This window comes from Erinaceus europaeus, chromosome 15, assembly GCF_950295315.1.
Source record: "Erinaceus europaeus chromosome 15, mEriEur2.1, whole genome shotgun sequence".
NCBI classification, from domain to species: Eukaryota; Metazoa; Chordata; class Mammalia; order Eulipotyphla; family Erinaceidae; genus Erinaceus; species Erinaceus europaeus.
This window is the reverse complement of record NC_080176.1, coordinates 15,909,747-15,929,151: the sequence shown is the minus strand read 5'-3', so window position 1 is coordinate 15,929,151 and position 19,405 is coordinate 15,909,747. Positions and strand designations below refer to the sequence as shown.

General features: G+C 39.4%; 1 protein-coding gene across 4 annotated transcripts in view; it reads right to left on the bottom strand.

Annotated features, from left to right (window-relative positions):
* The window catches only part of PARN (poly(A)-specific ribonuclease), a 183,589-nt gene that overhangs the window by 108,166 nt on the left and 56,018 nt on the right, over nt 1-19,405 (bottom strand). For all 4 annotated transcript variants that reach the window (XM_060172944.1, XM_016191044.2, XM_060172943.1 and 1 more), the window contains 3 exons: nt 7,338-7,393; nt 5,458-5,544; nt 2,936-3,010 (listed from right to left, as the gene is read on the bottom strand). In XM_060172944.1, coding sequence (XP_060028927.1) covers nt 2,936-3,010; nt 5,458-5,544; nt 7,338-7,393 — 218 coding nt within the window. The remainder of the gene's footprint in view (nt 1-2,935; nt 3,011-5,457; nt 5,545-7,337; nt 7,394-19,405) is intronic.

The window sequence follows — 19,405 nt, the reverse complement described above, 5'->3', positions numbered from 1 at the left end:
TTTCCACATACATTCCCACCCCCAAAGCTCTATATCCAATCCCCTCCCTTGATAGCTTTTTTTTTTTTTTGTCTCCAGGGTTATTGCTGGATTTGGTGCCTGCACTATGAATCCACTGCTCCTGGAGGCTATTTTTTCCCTTTTATTGCCCTTGTTGTTTATCTTTGTTGTTGTTATTATTATTATTGTTATTACTGTCATTGTTAGTGGATAGGACAGAGAGAAATCGAGAGAGGATAAGAAGACAGAGAGGGAGAGAGAAAGATAGACATCTGCAGACCTGCTTCACTACCTATGCAGCAAAACTCCTGCAGGTGGGGAGCCAGGGGTTCAAACCAGCTGTTCTATGAGCTTTGCACCATGTGTGCTAACCGCTGCGCTACCGCCTGGCCTCCAGCTTCCCTATTCTTTATTCCTCTGGGAGTATGGACCCAGGATCTTTGTGGGGTGCAGAAGATAGAAGGTCTGGCTTCTGTAATTGTTTCTCTGCTGAACATAAGCATTGAACCTTAACTTTTAACCACTACAACATAGGTTATAGTCTTTCAAATAATGACATCACTAAAAAAAATTTTTAAAGCTCTGGTCTGAATTTGTACAGTTGTACAAATTTTCACCACTAATCCCCCCAATAAAAGAAAGGAAAAAAAGGCAGGACCACAGAAAAAAAGGCATAAAAATATAGAGACAAACAATTATAGAAATAATAGTCAATCAATCCATTGTGACCGTATGAGAACTACTCCAGTTTCTATTGGAGGAAATGACATCACAGAACTCTGGTAGTGGGAAGGGTGTGAAAATGTACCAAAAAGGGGGCCAGGCGGTAGCACAGTGGGTTAAGCGCACATGGTGCAAAGTATGGACTGGCTTAAGGATCCCAGTTCAAGCCTCCAGCTCCCCACCTGCAGGGGGGTTGCTTCACAAGTGATGAAGCAGGTCTGCAGGTGTCTATCTTTCTCTCCTCCTTTCTGTCCTCCCCTCCTCTCTCGATTTTTCTTGGTCCCATCCAAGAACATTGACAATAACAGCAGCAGCGATAAACAACAAGGGCAATAAAAGGGAAAAAATAGCTTCCAGGAGCTGTGGTAGTGCAGGCACCAAGATTCCAGGATTCGTAGTGCAGGCACCAAGCCCCAGTGATAACCCAGGAGAAAAAAAAGGGGGAAGAAAAAAAAAAAAAAATATATATATATATGTGTGTGTGTGTGTGTGTATATATAAAACCAAAAAAAGTTTTTCATATATAATTATGCATACATTCTCACTACTAAAATTATAGGCTTAGTATGTGGTACATTGTTAAGTAAAAAGAAAAATGTAATTAGACATATAACTAAAGAAATCCACAGGGGAGTCGGGCAGTGGCACAGTGGGTTAAGCGCATGTGGAGCAAAGCGCAAGGACCGGCACAAGGATCCCTGTTCAAGCCCCCAGCTCCTCACCTGCAGGGGAGTTGCTTCACAAGCAGTGAAGCAGGTCTGCAGGTGTCTTTCTCTCTCCCTCTCTGTCTTCCCCTCCTCTCTCCATTCTCTCTGTTCTATCCAACAATAACAACAATAATAACTACAACAATAAAACAACAAAGGGAATAAAAAAAAAGAGAAAGAAATCCACAGTTTTTACAATTTAAGCACGAGTACCTGAAATATTTTTGAATAAGTAGCTTAACAATACATATTTCTTCAAGAATTTTTATCATAAGAAAATAAAAACTAGGGGATCGGGCGGTAGTGTAGCAGGTTAAGCACATGTGGTGCAAAGCACAAGGACCGGTGTTCGGATCCCAGTTCGAGCCCCAGCTCCCCACCTGCAAGGAAGTCACTTCACAGGTGGTGAAACAGGTCTTTCTCTACCCCTGTCTCCCCTCCTCTCTCCGTTTCCCTCTGTCCTATCCAACAATGACATCAACAAAAATAATAATAACCACAACAAGGCTAAAACAACAAGGGCAACAAAAGGGGAAAAAATGGCCTCCAGGAGCAGTGGATTCAAGGTGCAGGCACTGAGCCACAGCAATAACCCTGGAGGCAAAAAAAAAAAAAAGAAAGAAAAGAAAAACTAAACAACAAGGGCAACAAAAGGGAAAATAAATAATAAAAACAATGTAAAAGTAAAACTACTTAGGGTTCAATAAGAGATGTGATGCTACATCTTTTTATAAATTTATTTAAAAGTGAATAAAATAGGGGCCGGGTGGTGGCGCACCTGATTGAAAGCACATGTCACAGTGCTCAAAGACCCAGGTTACAGCCCCCGGTCCCCAGCTGCAGGGGGAAGCTTTGTGAGTGGTGAAGCAGGGCTGCAGGTGTCTCTGTCTCTCTCCCTCTCTCCTCCTTCCTTCTCCATTTCTGACTGTATCTAGTCACTAAATAAAGACAATTAAAAAAAAATTTTTAAGTGAATAAAATAGCTTTCAGTCTGTTTGGTAAACAAGTACTTGAGATACATACAATGGAATAATCATAAATTTTATAAATAAATGGAAGAAGTAAAGAGATGCAGATAATACTTTTTGGTGCCCTCATCCCTTTTGATTAGCTACTTTTTCTTATTCTCAAAGTAAGTAAGTCCACAACTCACTTATGAAGCAAAATGGAAAAGGAACAGAATGGACATATACAAAAAAATAGGTAGTGTACCTAAATAACCCATACATTTATTTTATTTTCTCATTTATGTATAATATTTATGGATTTTTTTTTTATTTTATAAACAAGATCAAAACAAACCCAGCAGAATGCTGTCTCAAGTGACTGGACCGACTGCATTTAGAGAGGAAAGGGTCTACGGCCATACCACCCTGAACATGCCCCATCTCGTCTAATCTCGGAAGCTAAGCAAGGTCAGGCCTAATTAGTACTTGGATGGGAGAGGGGAGAGGAAGGAGACAGATTCTACTTTAATACACAAAACGTATGTCCCAAAGACTTACCAATTTTTACTTGATCAGGCTGGCTGAGAGAAACAAATGCTGATGTGTCATCAATCCAGGAGATCTGAATGTTGCCTATAGTAATGAATTAAAAGTAATGTTAATGTTTTACTATTTAAATAACTTTCAGACTTAATTTCTATATATGACATATTTTAGTATCACATGCTAATGCTTTTGCTTTGTTGTATTTTTTTTCAATTCCAATATCACTTTATTAAGGAAATGTTGATTTACAGGATTTTTTTGTTATTGTTGTTACAGTCTTCCTTTTATTTATTTTTTTCAGATTAAATCCTAGGACTTTTCATCTTTCAGCCAAGTCTCATCTCATGGTTGGAGATTTATAAGATCACTAATGGAAGCCACGGAAATAGCACCGTGGCTAAGTAAAAGATTCCCCTGAAGCTCTGAGATCCCAGGTTTAATCCCTAGTGCCACCATATACCATAACTGAGCAGAGTTCTGGTAAAATAAAGATCACTAACAAAATTTAGAGACCACATAAAGTTCTAAAACAGAACTACTTATTTTAAGAAACACAAAGATCAATGGGGGCTGGCCATAATGCATGGGGTTAAGTACACATGGTGCGAAGCACAAGGACTGTCGTTAAGGATCCCAGTTAAAAGTCCCCAGTTTCCCACCTGCAGGGGGTCGCTTCGCAAGCGGTGAAGCAGATCTGCAGGTGTCTCTTTCTCTCCCCCTCTCTGTCTTCCCCATCTCTCTCCATTTCTCTCTGTCCTATCCAACAACAATAACTACAACAATGATAAACAAGGGTAACAAAAGGAAAAAAATAGCCTCCAGGAGCAGTGGATTCGTAGTGCAGACATCTAGCCCCTGCAGTAACTCTGGAGGCAAAAAAAAAAAGACACTAAGTTCAAAATCTAAGATTGGGAAACATAATAAATTAATGTATGAAAAATGTAATGTCAGTCTTAATGCTGATCTAAACGAAAGGAGATAAGATAGTTCAGTAAGAGATCATAGGCTTTGCATGCACAAGTTCTCATTAAAATGAATAAATCTACTGAGAACATTTTATTTAGTCAATCAAATTTAAGTTTAGGGATCAGAATTTAATAATACAGGGCCAGGCAGTGACGCACCTTGTTAAGCGCACACACTACAGTGCACAAGGACCCATCCAGGCTCAAACTCCTGGTCCCCACCTGCAGCTGGAAAGCTTCACAAATGGTGAATCAAGGCTGCAGGTATCTCTGTCTCTCTTCCTCCCTATCTCCCCCTCCCTTCTCGATTTCCGTCTGTATCCAATAGTAAATAAACACTTTTTAAAAGAATTTAATAATACAAAATGAGAAACACCACCAAAAACTTTCAAAAAAATGAGTCCTAAAATTCAACTACATTTCTTTATCTATACTTCAATTAAAAGCAGGATTAGAATACACAAGTCATTTGGCTACCAGCAAAGAGCATACTTACTTTTCTAAAAATTAAGTGCATAAACTTTTTCACTTAGAAAAATATAAATTGTAAAAAATATAGCAAAGCAGAGATGCCTGGCAGTGATGCACTGGTTAAACGCACATATTATCATGCACAAGCACTTGGGTTCAAGCCCCCACTCCCCACCTGCAGAGGAGGGAGGAGGCTTCATGAGCAGTGAAGCATGTCTGTAGGTGTCTCTCTCTCTCTATCTATCTATCTCCCCCTCCTCTCTCAATTTCTCTCTGTCTTATCTAATCAAAATTGAAAAAAATTAAAAATAGCTACTGAACCCCAGGCCCTGGTGGTAATTAAGTAAATAAATAAATACAACAGGAAAAAAAAATAAGAGAAAAATAAAAGTCTTTCCTAAAATATTAATTGGTAAAAATAAATTAAACGTGGGAGTTGGGTGGTAGTGCATTACTGAAGACTTATAATCAGAATGGTCTTCAATTTGACCTAATTGCCTGACCCAGTAAAAAGGAAATAGAACTATCTCACACATAAATATATCTATCGTGCTCCTCTCAACCATCTGTGTTCATGTATTTAGACTATTCAATGTCAAATAATGACAAAGAAGCCTGTCCTTATGAAACAGACATTCTCTCTGACTTTAATCTTGAAAATTATTTATCCTTGACTAGATTTATTTTTCAGGGTCAGCAAGAGAGCAGACATAGTAATTATATCACTTCCCATGGATTAACAGCACTTTATGGGGTGCTATTAAAAGTTCTTCAGATTGTGGGCCTGGAGGTAATACAGTGGATATTGGACTCATAAGCACAGGGTACTGAGTTTGGACCCAGCACTACAGAGTGATCTTTGGTTCTCTCTCTAGCTCACTAATAAACAAACATTTTTCTTAATGTTCTTCAAATCATAGTAGTGTAAAGATAGCAGTATACTAAGCCCTGAAATATTCTACAAATGAGATTAAAACCTTGCATACTAATATTCTTTTATACCTAAGCTGAAGCTATCTTTATATATAAACCATTTATATATCACCTAGACCCAAAGAGTAACAAAATCCTAAAAGTTTATTTATACTTCTTACTCACCAAAGGCACTGAAAAGCTGGTAAAGGTCACTGGTTTTCCATTCTTTGGGGAATGTCACATGAAGAACATGATCACGTTTAGGTTGCACTACAAGACAAATTTTTGATGAAAAGGCTGATCACTGAAAAGTGAACAGTACATAACTAGTCCCAGGTTAATTTGAGGAACTGTTATGAATGCCTTGTGTTTATCTAACAACTTCTAGAAGCATTCTTAGGATTCACAGAATTCTGTCATCTTAGCCTAAACTAAGGCAAATGCTAGAAGAAGAAGAAGCCTAAACCAAAGGCTCTGATACTTCACAGAACCCACAATTTGAACCCTAGTAGTTCTATACAGAAACATCTTTCTCCAAAAGTTCCTATGAAAATTATCTAAAAGAAATAAAAAATAATTAAGTAAAAAAAAAAAAAGACTGTTCTGTTCAACGAACATTTCAGTAACTAAGTCTTTTCTTTTAAGCTAGTTGCCCACGTGCTTATTTACTTCACAAGAAAAAAAATAATAAACTATCCAAATTAAATGAACTAATTAAGCAGTACTGAAATACTGAATCTTCTGTTCTAGTCCACTACTTGGTCCCTTAGTGCAACTCTGAACGAGAAATCGAACAATTCTAACCACTCTTGGTGATAAATGATAATGATGTTTAGTTTGTAGAATCAGTGAGAATGACAGATTAGCATGTTAGTTTAATATGGAGTGCAACAATATCCTCTAACTATGATTGTAAGGATTATCAGCCTAAGGACAATTGGCCCACTTATGCTCCCTCTAATGTGTATTAAAACATGGAAAAGGCACTAGACAAGAAAAGTGGTGTGGTGTGGATAAGCAGAAGCAACAGCAACCATCCCCCAAAGAGATTAGCCTTCTGAGGTTTTCAGTGAGAAAAAAATTCATCATACTAAGCTAATATATGCAAGTAATTGGAAAATAAACAACTTACTGAGTTACTGAAAATAGCTAGCACATTTTGAAATCTATTACTTATGCTTTATAGGAAATTATTAATTTGAAGTTTTGAGAGAAAACGATATAATGAAAAAATAACACATTTTTTTTAACAGGAAGCAGGCTGATTTTTTTTCATATTTTATTTATTTTAATTAGAAAGAGTAAAATCAGAGCACCGGTCAGGGCTGGGGAGATATCATAATGGTTATGCAAAATGACTTTCATGCCTGAGGCTCTGAACTCCCAGCTTCAATCCCCAGCACCACCATAAGCCAGAGCTGAGCAGTGTTCTGAGAAGGAAAAAAAAAAAAAATATATATATATATATATATATATATATATACATATATAATCATCTCACTCTCAGGCAGAGAAAACACAAGTAGAAACTGAACTGGAATTGGCGTATTGCACCAAAGTAAAAGACTCTGGGGGGGGGGGGGGAATACACATCCAAAAAGAATGACAGGACCTAGTGGGGGTTGTATTGTTATATGGAAAACTGGGAAATGTTATGCATGTACAAACTACTGTATTTACTGTCGAATCAAAACATTAATTTCCCAATAAAGAAATTAAAAAAAAAAAAAGTCCCCTGACAGAGCACTGGTCAGCTCTGGTTTATGATGGTGCTGAGGGCTGACAAGGAAGCTTTCTGTATAACCATCATGCTATCTCCCCAAAGACAATTTTTTTTAAACTCAATTTATGCCTTAACTGGAAAGTGTACGTGAAGAGATGAGCTAATCAAGACCCAAGGGGACTGTTAACTTGAACATACTATTCATATCAACCACAAAAATCACTGCCAATTTTTAAGTGAACAGTAATATTCTTTCTTCAGTAATATTTTTCCTGCTGTTCCTTCCAGACCACACACTTAAATGTGCAGATGCAATGAGAAAATAAAAAAATTAACTTACAGTCTGGTCCTTCCAAGTTTAGGTAGGGAATATCCATAACTCTCATAAGAAATAATCTACAAAATGAAAAGAAAAACAAGTACTGAATTAATTGAATATACATCAATGTATTTATTATATTTCTTAGTAGGCACTTCTTGATTACATTACTCTTTCTAAACTCATTTTAAAAGCTCTCAGGGGTTGGGGAGCTAGCAATATTGGTTATGCAAAAATACTTTCATGCCTGAGGCTCTAAGATCCAAAGTTCAATCCCTGACATCACGATAAATCAGAGCTGTGTTAGGCAGAGCACTGGTAAAGAAAGAAAGAAAGAAAGAAAGAAAGAAAGAAAGAAAGAAAGAAAGAAAGAAAGAAAGAAAGAAAGAAAGAAAGATAGATCACCCAAAAGATCTTAAGGTTTACATCAGAGATTTTTATCTAAGGCTAAATATCGTGATACATAGGAAAACAACCATACACTTGTAACACTTCCCAGGGGCTTAATAGCTTCTCAATAAATGAAAAGAATGAAATTACTAACCAAATAGTCAAAAGGAGGTCCTCTGCAGAGCTGCCTTACTAGTTTAGAGAAACAGAGTATCTACCAGACTGCTAGCCACCTTGCTATTTTTAAAGTTGCTTCAACAAGTTGTAAAGGTGACCCTGATGATTATTGTTCTGTGAGCTGAGAAAATTGTTTTGTTTCATTTAGCTGAAATACAAAGGCACTGCCTGGATGAATACTCATCTTATTGGGTGAGCTGCAGTGACTAAATTTGCTACATAGTGGCTAGTATTCTGCATTACGAAATAAGTGACTGCCTCAAAAGCTCATGTCATTACTGTCGTTTAAAACATACTGAAAGCACAATACAAAAAAATCCTCATTGAAGACAACAGACTGATAGAAATCACTGCTGTCACCTTATGTATAACTTCCAAAATGAATGCACAGACACTTAAAAGGAGCACTTAAATTACTCCCCACAATGCCATTTGAATTTTTTTTCTCTCGCAATGTTACTGACAAAATAGTAGGCATTTGCTTGTTTGTCATTTATTTTAACGAGGCTTTTTCCTAAGATAATGATACATTCTGTGTTTCTGATAGAGACTACATTGTATAGAAAATTACAAAAGCAATCCAAGTGCCCTACAAGTAATTAGTTTGGCTTCACTTACCTGCAATTAAAATGCATTATTACCAGACATCCAAAAGCCAAGCAGGGCATCATGTACTTTACAAATGGAACCAAGAGCAAGAATAACACTGTTCTTCTAGTGCCAGAAAAAGCAAAGTCATGGTATTCTATGGTTTACAAACTTGTTGCCTGGCCTACAATTTAATAAACCAAATCCAATGGCAAGGAAACCAAACTTATTTTTAGTTCACTAACTTAGACTCAAGTGTACTATTCTGGTCTGCTAGCTATTTATTTTACCAATTTTAACCAGATTTACTACCTGCCCGCAATGATGGAAGACAAAATAATATATAAAAGTATCCAGGACACTGGAGGTTCTAAATAGCAGCTGCTATTGTTACTATAAACCAGAACCAGGAAAATTATCCTTGACTTAGATAATTCAGTAATTTTTTTGTTTCATTTTGGAGAATTTAGTAAATTTATAAAAAAAAAAAAAAAAAGAAAGAAAGGAAGAAAGAAAGAAAAGTCCCCAAATTCTAAAAAATAAAATAAAAACCTTTTTATTTAAAAGCTGGTGGAGGTACCAAGAAAGTGGTTTACTGGCAGACCACAGGCTTTGAACCATGAGCCCTGAGTTCCACTTAACAAGAAATAACAACAAACATCATTTGGAAGGGTGGTACCCTGGTCATTCTCTCAGTCTTTCTCTCTCCCTCTCTTACCCTCATAAAAAAATAAAACAAATTGGAGTAGGGCACCAAAGTAAAAATCTCTGGGTGGAGAGTGAGGATGTAGATGTTCAGCTTCACTGGTGGGGGGGGGGGGCACACAGACCTTTGGTGGTGTTAATATACACTCCTATTAACTTACAGTCTCATAAATCATTATTTAATTAATATGAGAAAGGAAAAATGGATCGAATATCTCAAACTTTTTGATGCACAGACCACAGCTCTGATTAAATGTTCCTTCAATCTAAGCACTTAAAACTTCAAATTGAGTAGGGCACCAAGGTAAAAACACTGGTTTGAGGGTAAGGGCGGATGTTCGGCTTCATGGGGGTGGGGTGGGAGAGACACAATGAGTACCACCTCAGCATGCTTCATGTCAGACTGTGTCCAGAGACGTCAGGCATGGAATGTCAACCCACCACTCTCATTACTCAGGTGAGACCTTTCCTTTCATAGGATTCTCTAATTCCATTCCAGGTGGTTCACTTCCTAACAAGTCTCAAAACCTAGATATAGACCAGGTCCCGTGAGATAGAGCATATGTTCACATGTATCCATAAATTAGGGCAAAATATATACCTGAAAACAAAAGTACACAACAGTCTGCAGTGAGTCAGTATAAAGTTCATAATGAAATAGTGTCTACTTAGACTTAGATACCTTCCTCACCTACTTCCTATTACAGTTCTCTCACTCCATGATAAACTTATGATAAGGTTAGCTTTGGAGTGAGTGAGAGAACTGTAATCAAAGCAAGGACTGCAAAAGCTGAATAAGGGCTGGTATACTTTAACGATGACTCTTTAGTCACTATCAGGCCACGCCATCAACTGGGGCCCCATTTGGGGAGTCCTGAGATTCCCAAACAGACATGATGGGGCTAGACCTTGAATAAATCCCTCTCCATTGTTACGGGTCATCTCTATCAGATGATACCGGCTCCCCACCTGTGGAGAAGTTACTTCAAAGGTGGTGAAGCAGGTCTGCAGGTGTCTTTCTCTCCCCCTCTCTGTCTTCCCCTCCTCTTTCCATTTCTCTCTGTCCTATCCAACAATGACAACAATAACAACAATAGTAACTAAAACAATAAAACAAGGGCAACAAAAGGGAATAAATATTTTTAAAAAGAAATCAAAAAAAGAAAGAAAATAAGTGGGGGTGAAACAACATAAAAATTATGCAAAAGACTCCCAAGCCTGAGGCTCTGACAGGAGGTGGCACAGTGAAGCCCTGATGAAAATGTGGTTTCCCATGTGAGCATGTGAGAAATGTATGTATACACACACACACACACACACACACACACACACACACACACACAAATGCAGAAACTCTGGAGACTAAAAATTCCAGGAAAAGAAAAAGGAAAGAGGATAGACAAGGTGTGTTAACTGCTATTAATGATGGTTCACTAATCTCCTGGGTAACTGACTCCTGCCAGCTTCTCCAAAGAAATATCAAGTTTTAATGATTTCTTTACATGAATGATTTGGCTTAGAAAAACACCATACAGTTAAAACAAATTCCCAAGGACTTCAAAATCCAGGAGCAGTAATATAAGGTTCCTACCACTCTCTCACACCAGGAGGTCAATAGGAAGTGAGCTACCACATTCTCTGTCAATAGGCCAGGCAGTGGCACACCTGGTTAAGTGCATACATTACAGTGCACAAGGGCACAGGTTCAAGCCCCTGGTTGCCAACTGCAAAGGGAAGTTTCACAAGTGTTGAAACAGTGATGCAGTTGTCTCTCTGTCTCTTTTCCGTCTCTATTTTCTCCCCCCCCTTAATTTCTCTCTAACAATACACACACACACATATATATATAATTTTTTAAAATTCTGTCAGAAAGAAACTGGGGGAAATTATGCTCACAGCTATGGTCCTCATTTAAAAAAAAAAAAAAAAACTACTCTCTTGGCAATCACTAGCAAAAGTACACCTATTACTATGAACTGGCTACAAATGAATACCTCTAGGATCACAAATCCAACCTCAGTTATGGCAGCAACTGAGAGAGAAAAACATGACACACAGAATGAGACACCTTAAACCTTATCAAAATGCCCTGACCCAACAAGTTTCAGACACAAGCTGGCAGCCACAGGACACATGAGGCTGTTTTAAGAAGCAAACTAATGTGAGCTGGGGAGACAGCATAATGGTTATACAAAATGCCTTTCATGCCTGAGGCACCAAAGGTCCCAGGTTCAATCCCCAGCACACCCACCAGCCAGAGCTGAGTAGGGCTCGGGGAAACTAAATAATTTTTTTTTTAAAGCATACTAAAAGATCAAAGGTTTTTCTCTGATGACATAATAGTTTGCCTTGGACTAAGGCTTATCTCAACTATTCCCTAGTTAGCCAGTGCATTAGAAAAGTGTTGCAAAATAATGCCAGTGTTAACCCATCTTGTGCATCTGGGTCAAAAAAATAGTAAAAAGGGCAAAAGTGATATTTGAAAAATGCCTTCTTGAAGATGATTCAGGAATATTCTGCACAGAAGGTTCAACTCTCTGGAAACTAAAAAGATTATTAAAGTTCTCTAAGAGTCTAAGAAATCAGTAAGTCTATTCAGAAAGGAAAGAGGATATATATAGTTTTCCTCCCTTAATCACCAAGCTTTTTTAGATAGAAAGAGACAGAGACAGAGGGAGTGAGAGACATGACATGTGGATATGACAAGAACAGGAACTTTCCCAGGTGAGCTCTCCTACCAGAAAATATTTTAATATTACCCCCACAGCATAGCTTTCTATGGAGAAACCAAGAAAATCAATCAGAGCCGAGCAGTGACGGCACTTTTAAGAAGCAACTTGCAAAATAACGATCATGCCCAATGCAGTGAGGTGGAAGTGTATCCAGACAAGAGGCCCAACCACAAAGGCTAAGTTATGATCAGACCACAGCTTATTCACCTGATAAACCACAGAAGGTAATCTGCAGAATGCTGACCACATGTTTTAAGGTCTTTTGGAAAAAAAAAAGTCTTTATTTTGAAAGTGAAAAAAACCACAGCACTAAGGATTACTTCAGTGTAGTGGAGGTAGGGCTCAAACTGAGGACATTCACAGGCAAAGCAGCAAACTATTTCAGTGAGCTATTTCACCAGCCTCCTTTACTGCATTTTTAAAGTTACAAAATAGACAAACAGTACAGCTTCAATCAGTAAAAAGGTTATATGGATTTCATTTAGTAAATGACAGAAAATATACTCAAAGGAAATCCACTAAAATAACAGTTTTTTTTTTTTTTTGCTTTTTGGCTGAAGAATGATTTTCTTTTACTTATACATGTCTTTATGATAAAAGACATGTAGGAAAGAAGACAGAGCTCTGCTCGTGTCTGGCATAAGATAGAAGTGGCCCTTGAACTTACAGCCTCTGGGGCTTGCAGCATGCAAGTTGGTGCTCTAACAGGCTGAGCTATCTCCCCAAATGGGAAAAAGGATTTTAATTGGTAAACTTATTGAATATTTCGTATCTCAAATTAGCAATAACAATAACAACAATAATGTTTTTGTGCATAACATTTTACACATGGGCATTACAATCACTGAGTTAAGTAAGCCTCAGGAGGTTCATCTTTTTTTTTTCCAATTTTACCATGAGAGAGAGAGGAAAAGAGGGCAGGGATAGACATCATAATGGTTATGCACAGAAGCAACTGGTGGCACAGCTATATACAAGATACTGGGTATTATACAGCAAACCCTAATAAAGGGACTTTTCAAAGTTAACCCAATTAGCAAATAATGTGATGATAACAATAACTATCCACTGTCTTCTTGAACCCTAAGATAGCACGAACCTCACATTTCCACTATAGAGCCTATATTTCCCCGAGTCCTGGAGGGTGGGGCCCACTTTCCTACATGCTTCTCCCAATTCATATCAAATAACATCGCATCCGCCGATAGCAACCTAATCAACACAACTAGTGCCACCTCAACATGCTTCACCTCAGACTGTGTCCAGAGACTTCAGGTGTGGAATGACAACCCTTTAGCTTCATTACTCAGGTGAGAACTTTCCTTTCATAATATTCTCTAATTCTATCCCAGGTGGTTCACTTCCTAACAAAGTCCCAAAACCTAGATATAGACCAGGTTCCGTGAGATAAGAACATATGTTCATCCATAAACTAGGGCAAAATATATAGCTGAAAGCAGAAGTACACTAAAGTCTGCAGTAAGTACCCCCCAATACTTCATCTCCACTATTTCAACCTGTGGGTCCATGACTGTTCAACAATTTGTTTGGCTTTGTATGTTAACTCTCTTTTCAGCCACCAAGTTCCAGATGCCATCATGATGCCGACCAGGCTTCCCTGGACAGACGACTCCACCAATGTGTCCTGGAGCTCTGCTTCCCCAGAGACCCACCCTATTAGGGAAAGAGAGAGGCAGACTGGGAGTATGGATCGACCAGTCAACACCCATGTTCAGCGGGGAAGCGAATGCAGAAGCCAGACCTTCCACCTACTGCAACCCACAATGACCCTGGGTCCATACTCCCAGAGGGATAGAGAATGGGAAAGCTATCAGGGGAGGGGATGGGATATGGAGATCAGGTGGCGGAATTGTGTGGAGTACAATGTACCCCTCCTATCCTACGGTTTTGTTGATGTCTACTTTCTTGAATTAAAAAAAAAAAATGGTTATGCAAAGAGACTCTCATGCCTGAGGCTCCAAAGTCCCAGGTTCAACCCCTATCCCTACCCTCACCACCACCATAACACCATAAGCCAGAGCTGAGTGCTCTGTTTAAAAAAAAAAAAAAAGTGAGTTGGGTACTGCCTGGCCCTCCAGATATTATTTCATTTTAAAAAAGACTGACTGATTGATGAGAGAGAGGAAGGGAATCAGCGCATCACTCTAGCATATGCAATGCTTGGGAGTCCAAGGCTTTCTTTATCTACTGCGCCACCTTCCAGATCCAAATATTATTTCTTTAAAAGAGCAAAGTTTCACCCTAAGACAGCAGGAACCTCACATTTCCACTATAAAGCCTATATTTCCCCCAGTCCTGGAACCTCAGGATGGGGCGCACTTTCCTGCATGCTTCTCTCATTTCATATCAAATAATATTGCATCCGCTGATCGCAACCTAATCAACACGAGTGCCACCTCAGCATGTTTCACTTCATACTGTGTCTAGAGACTTCAGGTGTGGAAAGACAACCTTTCAACTTCATTACTCGGGTGAGAACTTTCCTTTCATAGTATTCTCTAATTCCACTCCAGGTAGTTCACTTCCTAACAAAGTCCCAAAACTTAGATATAGACCAGGTCCCTTGAGATATGTTCACATGTATCCATAAACTTGGGGAAAATATATACCTGAAAGCAAAAGCACACAACAGTCTACAGTGAGTACCCCTCAACACTTCATCTGCACTATTCAAGCCTTTAGGTCCATAACTGTTCAACAACTTGTTTGGCTTTGTATGTTAACTCTCTTTTTAGCCAAAAGGTTCCAGATGCCAGCATGATGCCAACCAGACTTCCCTGGACAGAGGACCCCCACCAATGTGTCCAGGAGCTCCACTCCCCCAGAGACCCACCCTACTAAGGAAAGAGAGAGGCAGAGTGGGAGTATGGATCGACCAGTCAATGCCCATATTCAGCGGGGAGGCAATTACAGAAGCCAGATTTTCCACCTTCTGCAACCCACAATGACCTTGGGTCCATATTCCCAGAGGGATAGAGAATGGGAAAGCTATCAGGGGAGGGGGTGGCATATAGAGATCTGGCAGTGTGGAGTTGTATCCCTCCTAACCTACGGTTTCGTTAATGTCTCCTTTTTTAAATAAATTTTTTAAGAAAATTTCGGGCAGGGGTAGATAGCATAATGGTTATGCAAAGAGACTCTCAGGCCTGAGGCTCCAAAGTCCCAGGTTCAATCCCCTGCACCACCATAAGCCAGAGCTGAGCAGTGCTGTGGTTTAAAAAAAAAAAGTTTCAGGGGTTGGGAGATAGTTCACCCAGCAGAACGCACAACTTATCACACATAAAGATCCAGGTCTGGGGCCAGGCAGTGGTGCACCTGGTTAAATGCACACACTACAGTGCACAAGGATCCAGATTCAAGCCTCTGGTACCCACCTGCAAGGGGAAAGCTTCAAGAATAGTGAAGCAGGGCTGCAGGTGTCTCTCTCTCTCCTCCTCTCAGTCTCCACTCCCCTCAATTTCTCTCTATCTCTAACCAATAATAAATTAAATAATATTAAAATTTTAAAAATAATATAAAATTTAAAAAGATCCAGGTTCAAACACCCCAGCCACTTGCACCATGCACAGGTGAAGTTTCCCGAAGAAGTCTAGTGTCTCTCACCCTCCCTGTCTCTAACGCTCTATCTGGAAAAGAGAGTCCACCAGAGTGGTGGAATCCCAAAAGCACAAAAAGCTTTGGCAGCAAAACAAAAAAGAATAAAGTTCCTGATTAAAACAGCAATATGGGGAGTAGGGTGGTAGTGCAGCAGGTTAAGCGCATGTGGTGCAAAGCGCAAGGACCTGCATAAGGATCCTAGTTCGAGCCCCCAGCTCCCCACCTGCAGGGGAGTTGCTTCACAGGCAGTGAAGCAGGTCTGCAAGTGTCTATCTTTCTCTCACCCTCTCTGTCTTCCCCTCCTCGCTCCACTGCTCTCTGTCCTATCCAACAATGACGACATCAGTAACAACAATAATAATAACTATAACAACAATAAAAAACAAGGGCAACAAAAGGGAAAATAAATAAATAAATAAATATAAAAAATTTAAAACAAAACAAAAAAAAAAAACAGCAATATGTGTTAAAGTGCATATGACCTATTTGATTCTCTGGTATCCAGAAGACAGTGAGGAAAGGGTCTGTCAAACAAGGAAGAATAACCAAGTTTTCTCAAGTTTAGGGGCTGTGTGAGCCACCCTAAGTGAAGAGACAAGACTCAGACCTAAAACTTCTCACCACTGACCGTGTCGCCTTTGTTCTGCTGGGCATCCTTCTCACATTTGGCTTTTAGCCTATACTGCTTCCAAAGCCTGAAGCCCCAGCAGAAGCATCTAAGGATAAGTCAGGATTTTAGTTCAAAATCACCCACCACCATTCCCTCCTCCCACCCCTAAGACTCTGGAGTATATAAGTGAAACAAGAGCTAGAAATTTCCTTTCTTTTCTTTTCTTTTTTTTTCAGGGGTGAGGGGAGAATAATGCTCCATAGATTGATTAAATTATAGCTATGTTCAATGGGGCAAAGGCCAGAAATAAGAAACAAGGTCTCAAAAGGAGAAAACTCAAGCCCCCAAACTCATCATCCCTCCTCCTGGGAACTCAGAATTTCATTCAATGAGCAAGATTTTGCAATTATTCAGCTATTTTCATCAATATTAAACTTTCCTCTCTACCAGGCTTTAGAGCTCAAGAAGATTCCCAAGTAAAATGGGAGTCCTCTCATACCACTGAAGACCGGCACACAAAATGGTAAGTAGTATCTAATCTCAACACAATTTGAGCAGTGAGTTAATTTGTAGATCACCCCAAGTCCCAAGCCTTCCAAAAGGAAATTGAAACCTTACTGACTGCCAGCTCTCCTGCACTTGCAGACAGTTCTGGCATTTCCTGCAGGGCACAGCAGTAAAAGCACTTCACAAGAACCTTATAAGCAAGGGCTCATCATTACACGTATTTATATACTATGAAAAAATAATTTTGTCATCGGTATAGCAAGCATGCAAACACCTCTTGAAAAATAAGCTCATTTATTTCACTCACTAAAGCTCCTGTGTAAAATCACAGGGGAACCACTGGCTAGAAGAGAGTGTCTGTAACACCCACTATTTTAATTTCTCAGGTGAGGGGAATGCAATATCCAATTTAGTTCCTTGATATTTTGACAGAGCATTATACCCAACATTTGTTCTGAAGCCAAGCAATGGCCTTGCTTTTTTTTAATATTTATTTATTTATTCTTTTGTTGCCCTTGTTTTATTGTTGTAATTACTGATGCTGTCGTCGTTGGATAGGACAGAGAGAAATGGAGAGAGGAGGGGAAGACAGAGAGGGGGGAGAAAAAAATAGACACCTGCAGACCTGCTTCACCACTTGTGAAGTGAAGCCCCTGAAGATGGGGAGCCAGGGGCTTGAATTGGGATCCTTATGCCGGTCCTTGTGGCAATGGCCTTTCTTAAACAGAGATACAACACTAGAAATAAGGACAAAAACACTAGTGAACAGCACTTATCTGAACAGTCTCCATCAAATGAACCATATCAAGTTACATCAAATAAAAATTTTAAACTAAGAATTACACAAAGGCAATGTCTGCAGAGCTTGTAAAATAATATAAAATGTCAGAGGAGGGCAGGGATAGATAGCATAATGTTATGCAAAGAGACTGTCATGCCTGAGGCTCCTAAATTCCAGGTTCAATCCCTTGCACCACCATAAGCCAGAGCTGAGCAGTGCTCTGGTAAAATAAATAAATAATAAATAAATAAATAAATAAAAATTTTGAAAAATGTCAGAGGAAACTGCTCTCACACAATCCAACACTCAGTCATTATCTTCTAGAACTGCTCAAGCCAAACACTGAGAGAAAGAGAAAAAGGTCTGGAGTTCAATTTCTGGCACCACACATACAGGAGTGATGCTCTGGTTCTACCTGCCCACCTGAGGAAGGGAGGAGGTGGGGGGAGGAGAAGGGAAGGAAGGAATCAATCAGTCAATCTTGAGCTAGCAAGACAGCTCACCTGGGAGGGTGCCTGCTTTGTCATTAATACAACCTAGGTTTGAGTCTGGCCCCCACCACATTGGGGGGAGCTCTGGTGCTAAAGTGTCTGCTTTTCCCTTTCCCTCTATCACTTTATCTGTCTCTATCTGGAAAAAAAAAAAAAGTTGGCCCAGAATAGTGAGCTTTAGTGACAACAAATAAAGAAATTAATTTCTTTTTTAAATGCTAGCATACTCTTGAGAAGATGTGTAACTGGCTGTAGAATATCCTATCTTAGGTACTACATGCCATGAAGAAATCATCCTTGGTTAAAGACAGGGTTATCTTTGGCATTCATTTCTGGATCACTGAACAGGTAGCTTTAGCTTTCGTATGGGGATGTCAGGAACTGGGAGGTGACTGTTGGTGCTGGAGAGTATGTTCTCCATGCATGAGGTTCTGGGTATAACCCTTGGCCCTCTCTAAGAACAGCAAGAACACCAAGGGCAATTATGGGTAGAACTCCCTGGATGATGGAATAGTGCTTTCATGTCTTTGCTTCCTCACTCAACCTCAAGCCTTTCCAAAATCTGTGCCAGGGAGGTAGCTAGATGGAATCATACACAAGAAAGAGTCCTTGATCCACTCCCTAACACTGTATAAAATTAATAAAATAAGTATTATCAGGGGCAGGCATTGGCGCATCTGGTTAAACACTCACATTACATTACAGTGTGCAAGGACCCAGGTTCAAGCTTCCGGTTCCCACCTACAAGGGGAAAGCTTCAAAGTGGTGAAGCAGGGCTGCAGGTGTCTCTCTATCTCTTTCCTTCTCTATCTCCTCCACCCCTCTCAATTTCTCCCTGTCCAAATCCAATAATAAATAAAAATATAAAAAAGAAAAATAAATAAAACAAATAAAACAAAAAAGTATTATCTACCTCTGAGGGTTGCTGTCAGAATGTGGTCAATGCAGGTGGCATATTCTGAAGAGTAGAAGGTATTCAATGAAGAAGCTATTTGGTAACTGGGCTGAATTTCTTGGCATATACTATTAACCCTTTAATCATATAAATTAAGTGCTAAAACATTAATCCCCCAATAAAGGGGAAAAAAATAAAATTAAGGAGTCGGGCAGCAGAACAGTGGTTTAAGCACAGGTAGTGCAAATCTCTAGGACCGGCGTAAGGATCCCTGTTCAAGCCCCCGGCTCCCCACCTGCAGGGGAGTCGCTTCACAAGCAGTGAAGCAGGTCTGCAAGGGTTATCGTTCTCTCCTCTCTCTGTCTTCCCCTCCTCTCTCCATTTCTCTCTGTCCTATCCAACACCAACAACTACTACAACAATAAAACAAGGGTAACAAAAGAGAATAAATATTTTTTAAAAAACTAAATTAAATTAAAAAAAACAAAAGAAGAAAAAAAAATCATATAAATTAAGTGCTAAATAGTCTTGGGGGTGCGGAGAGAACTATTGCTTACTTTCTCCTAGTTGAGGACAAAGCAAGCTAAGTAATACC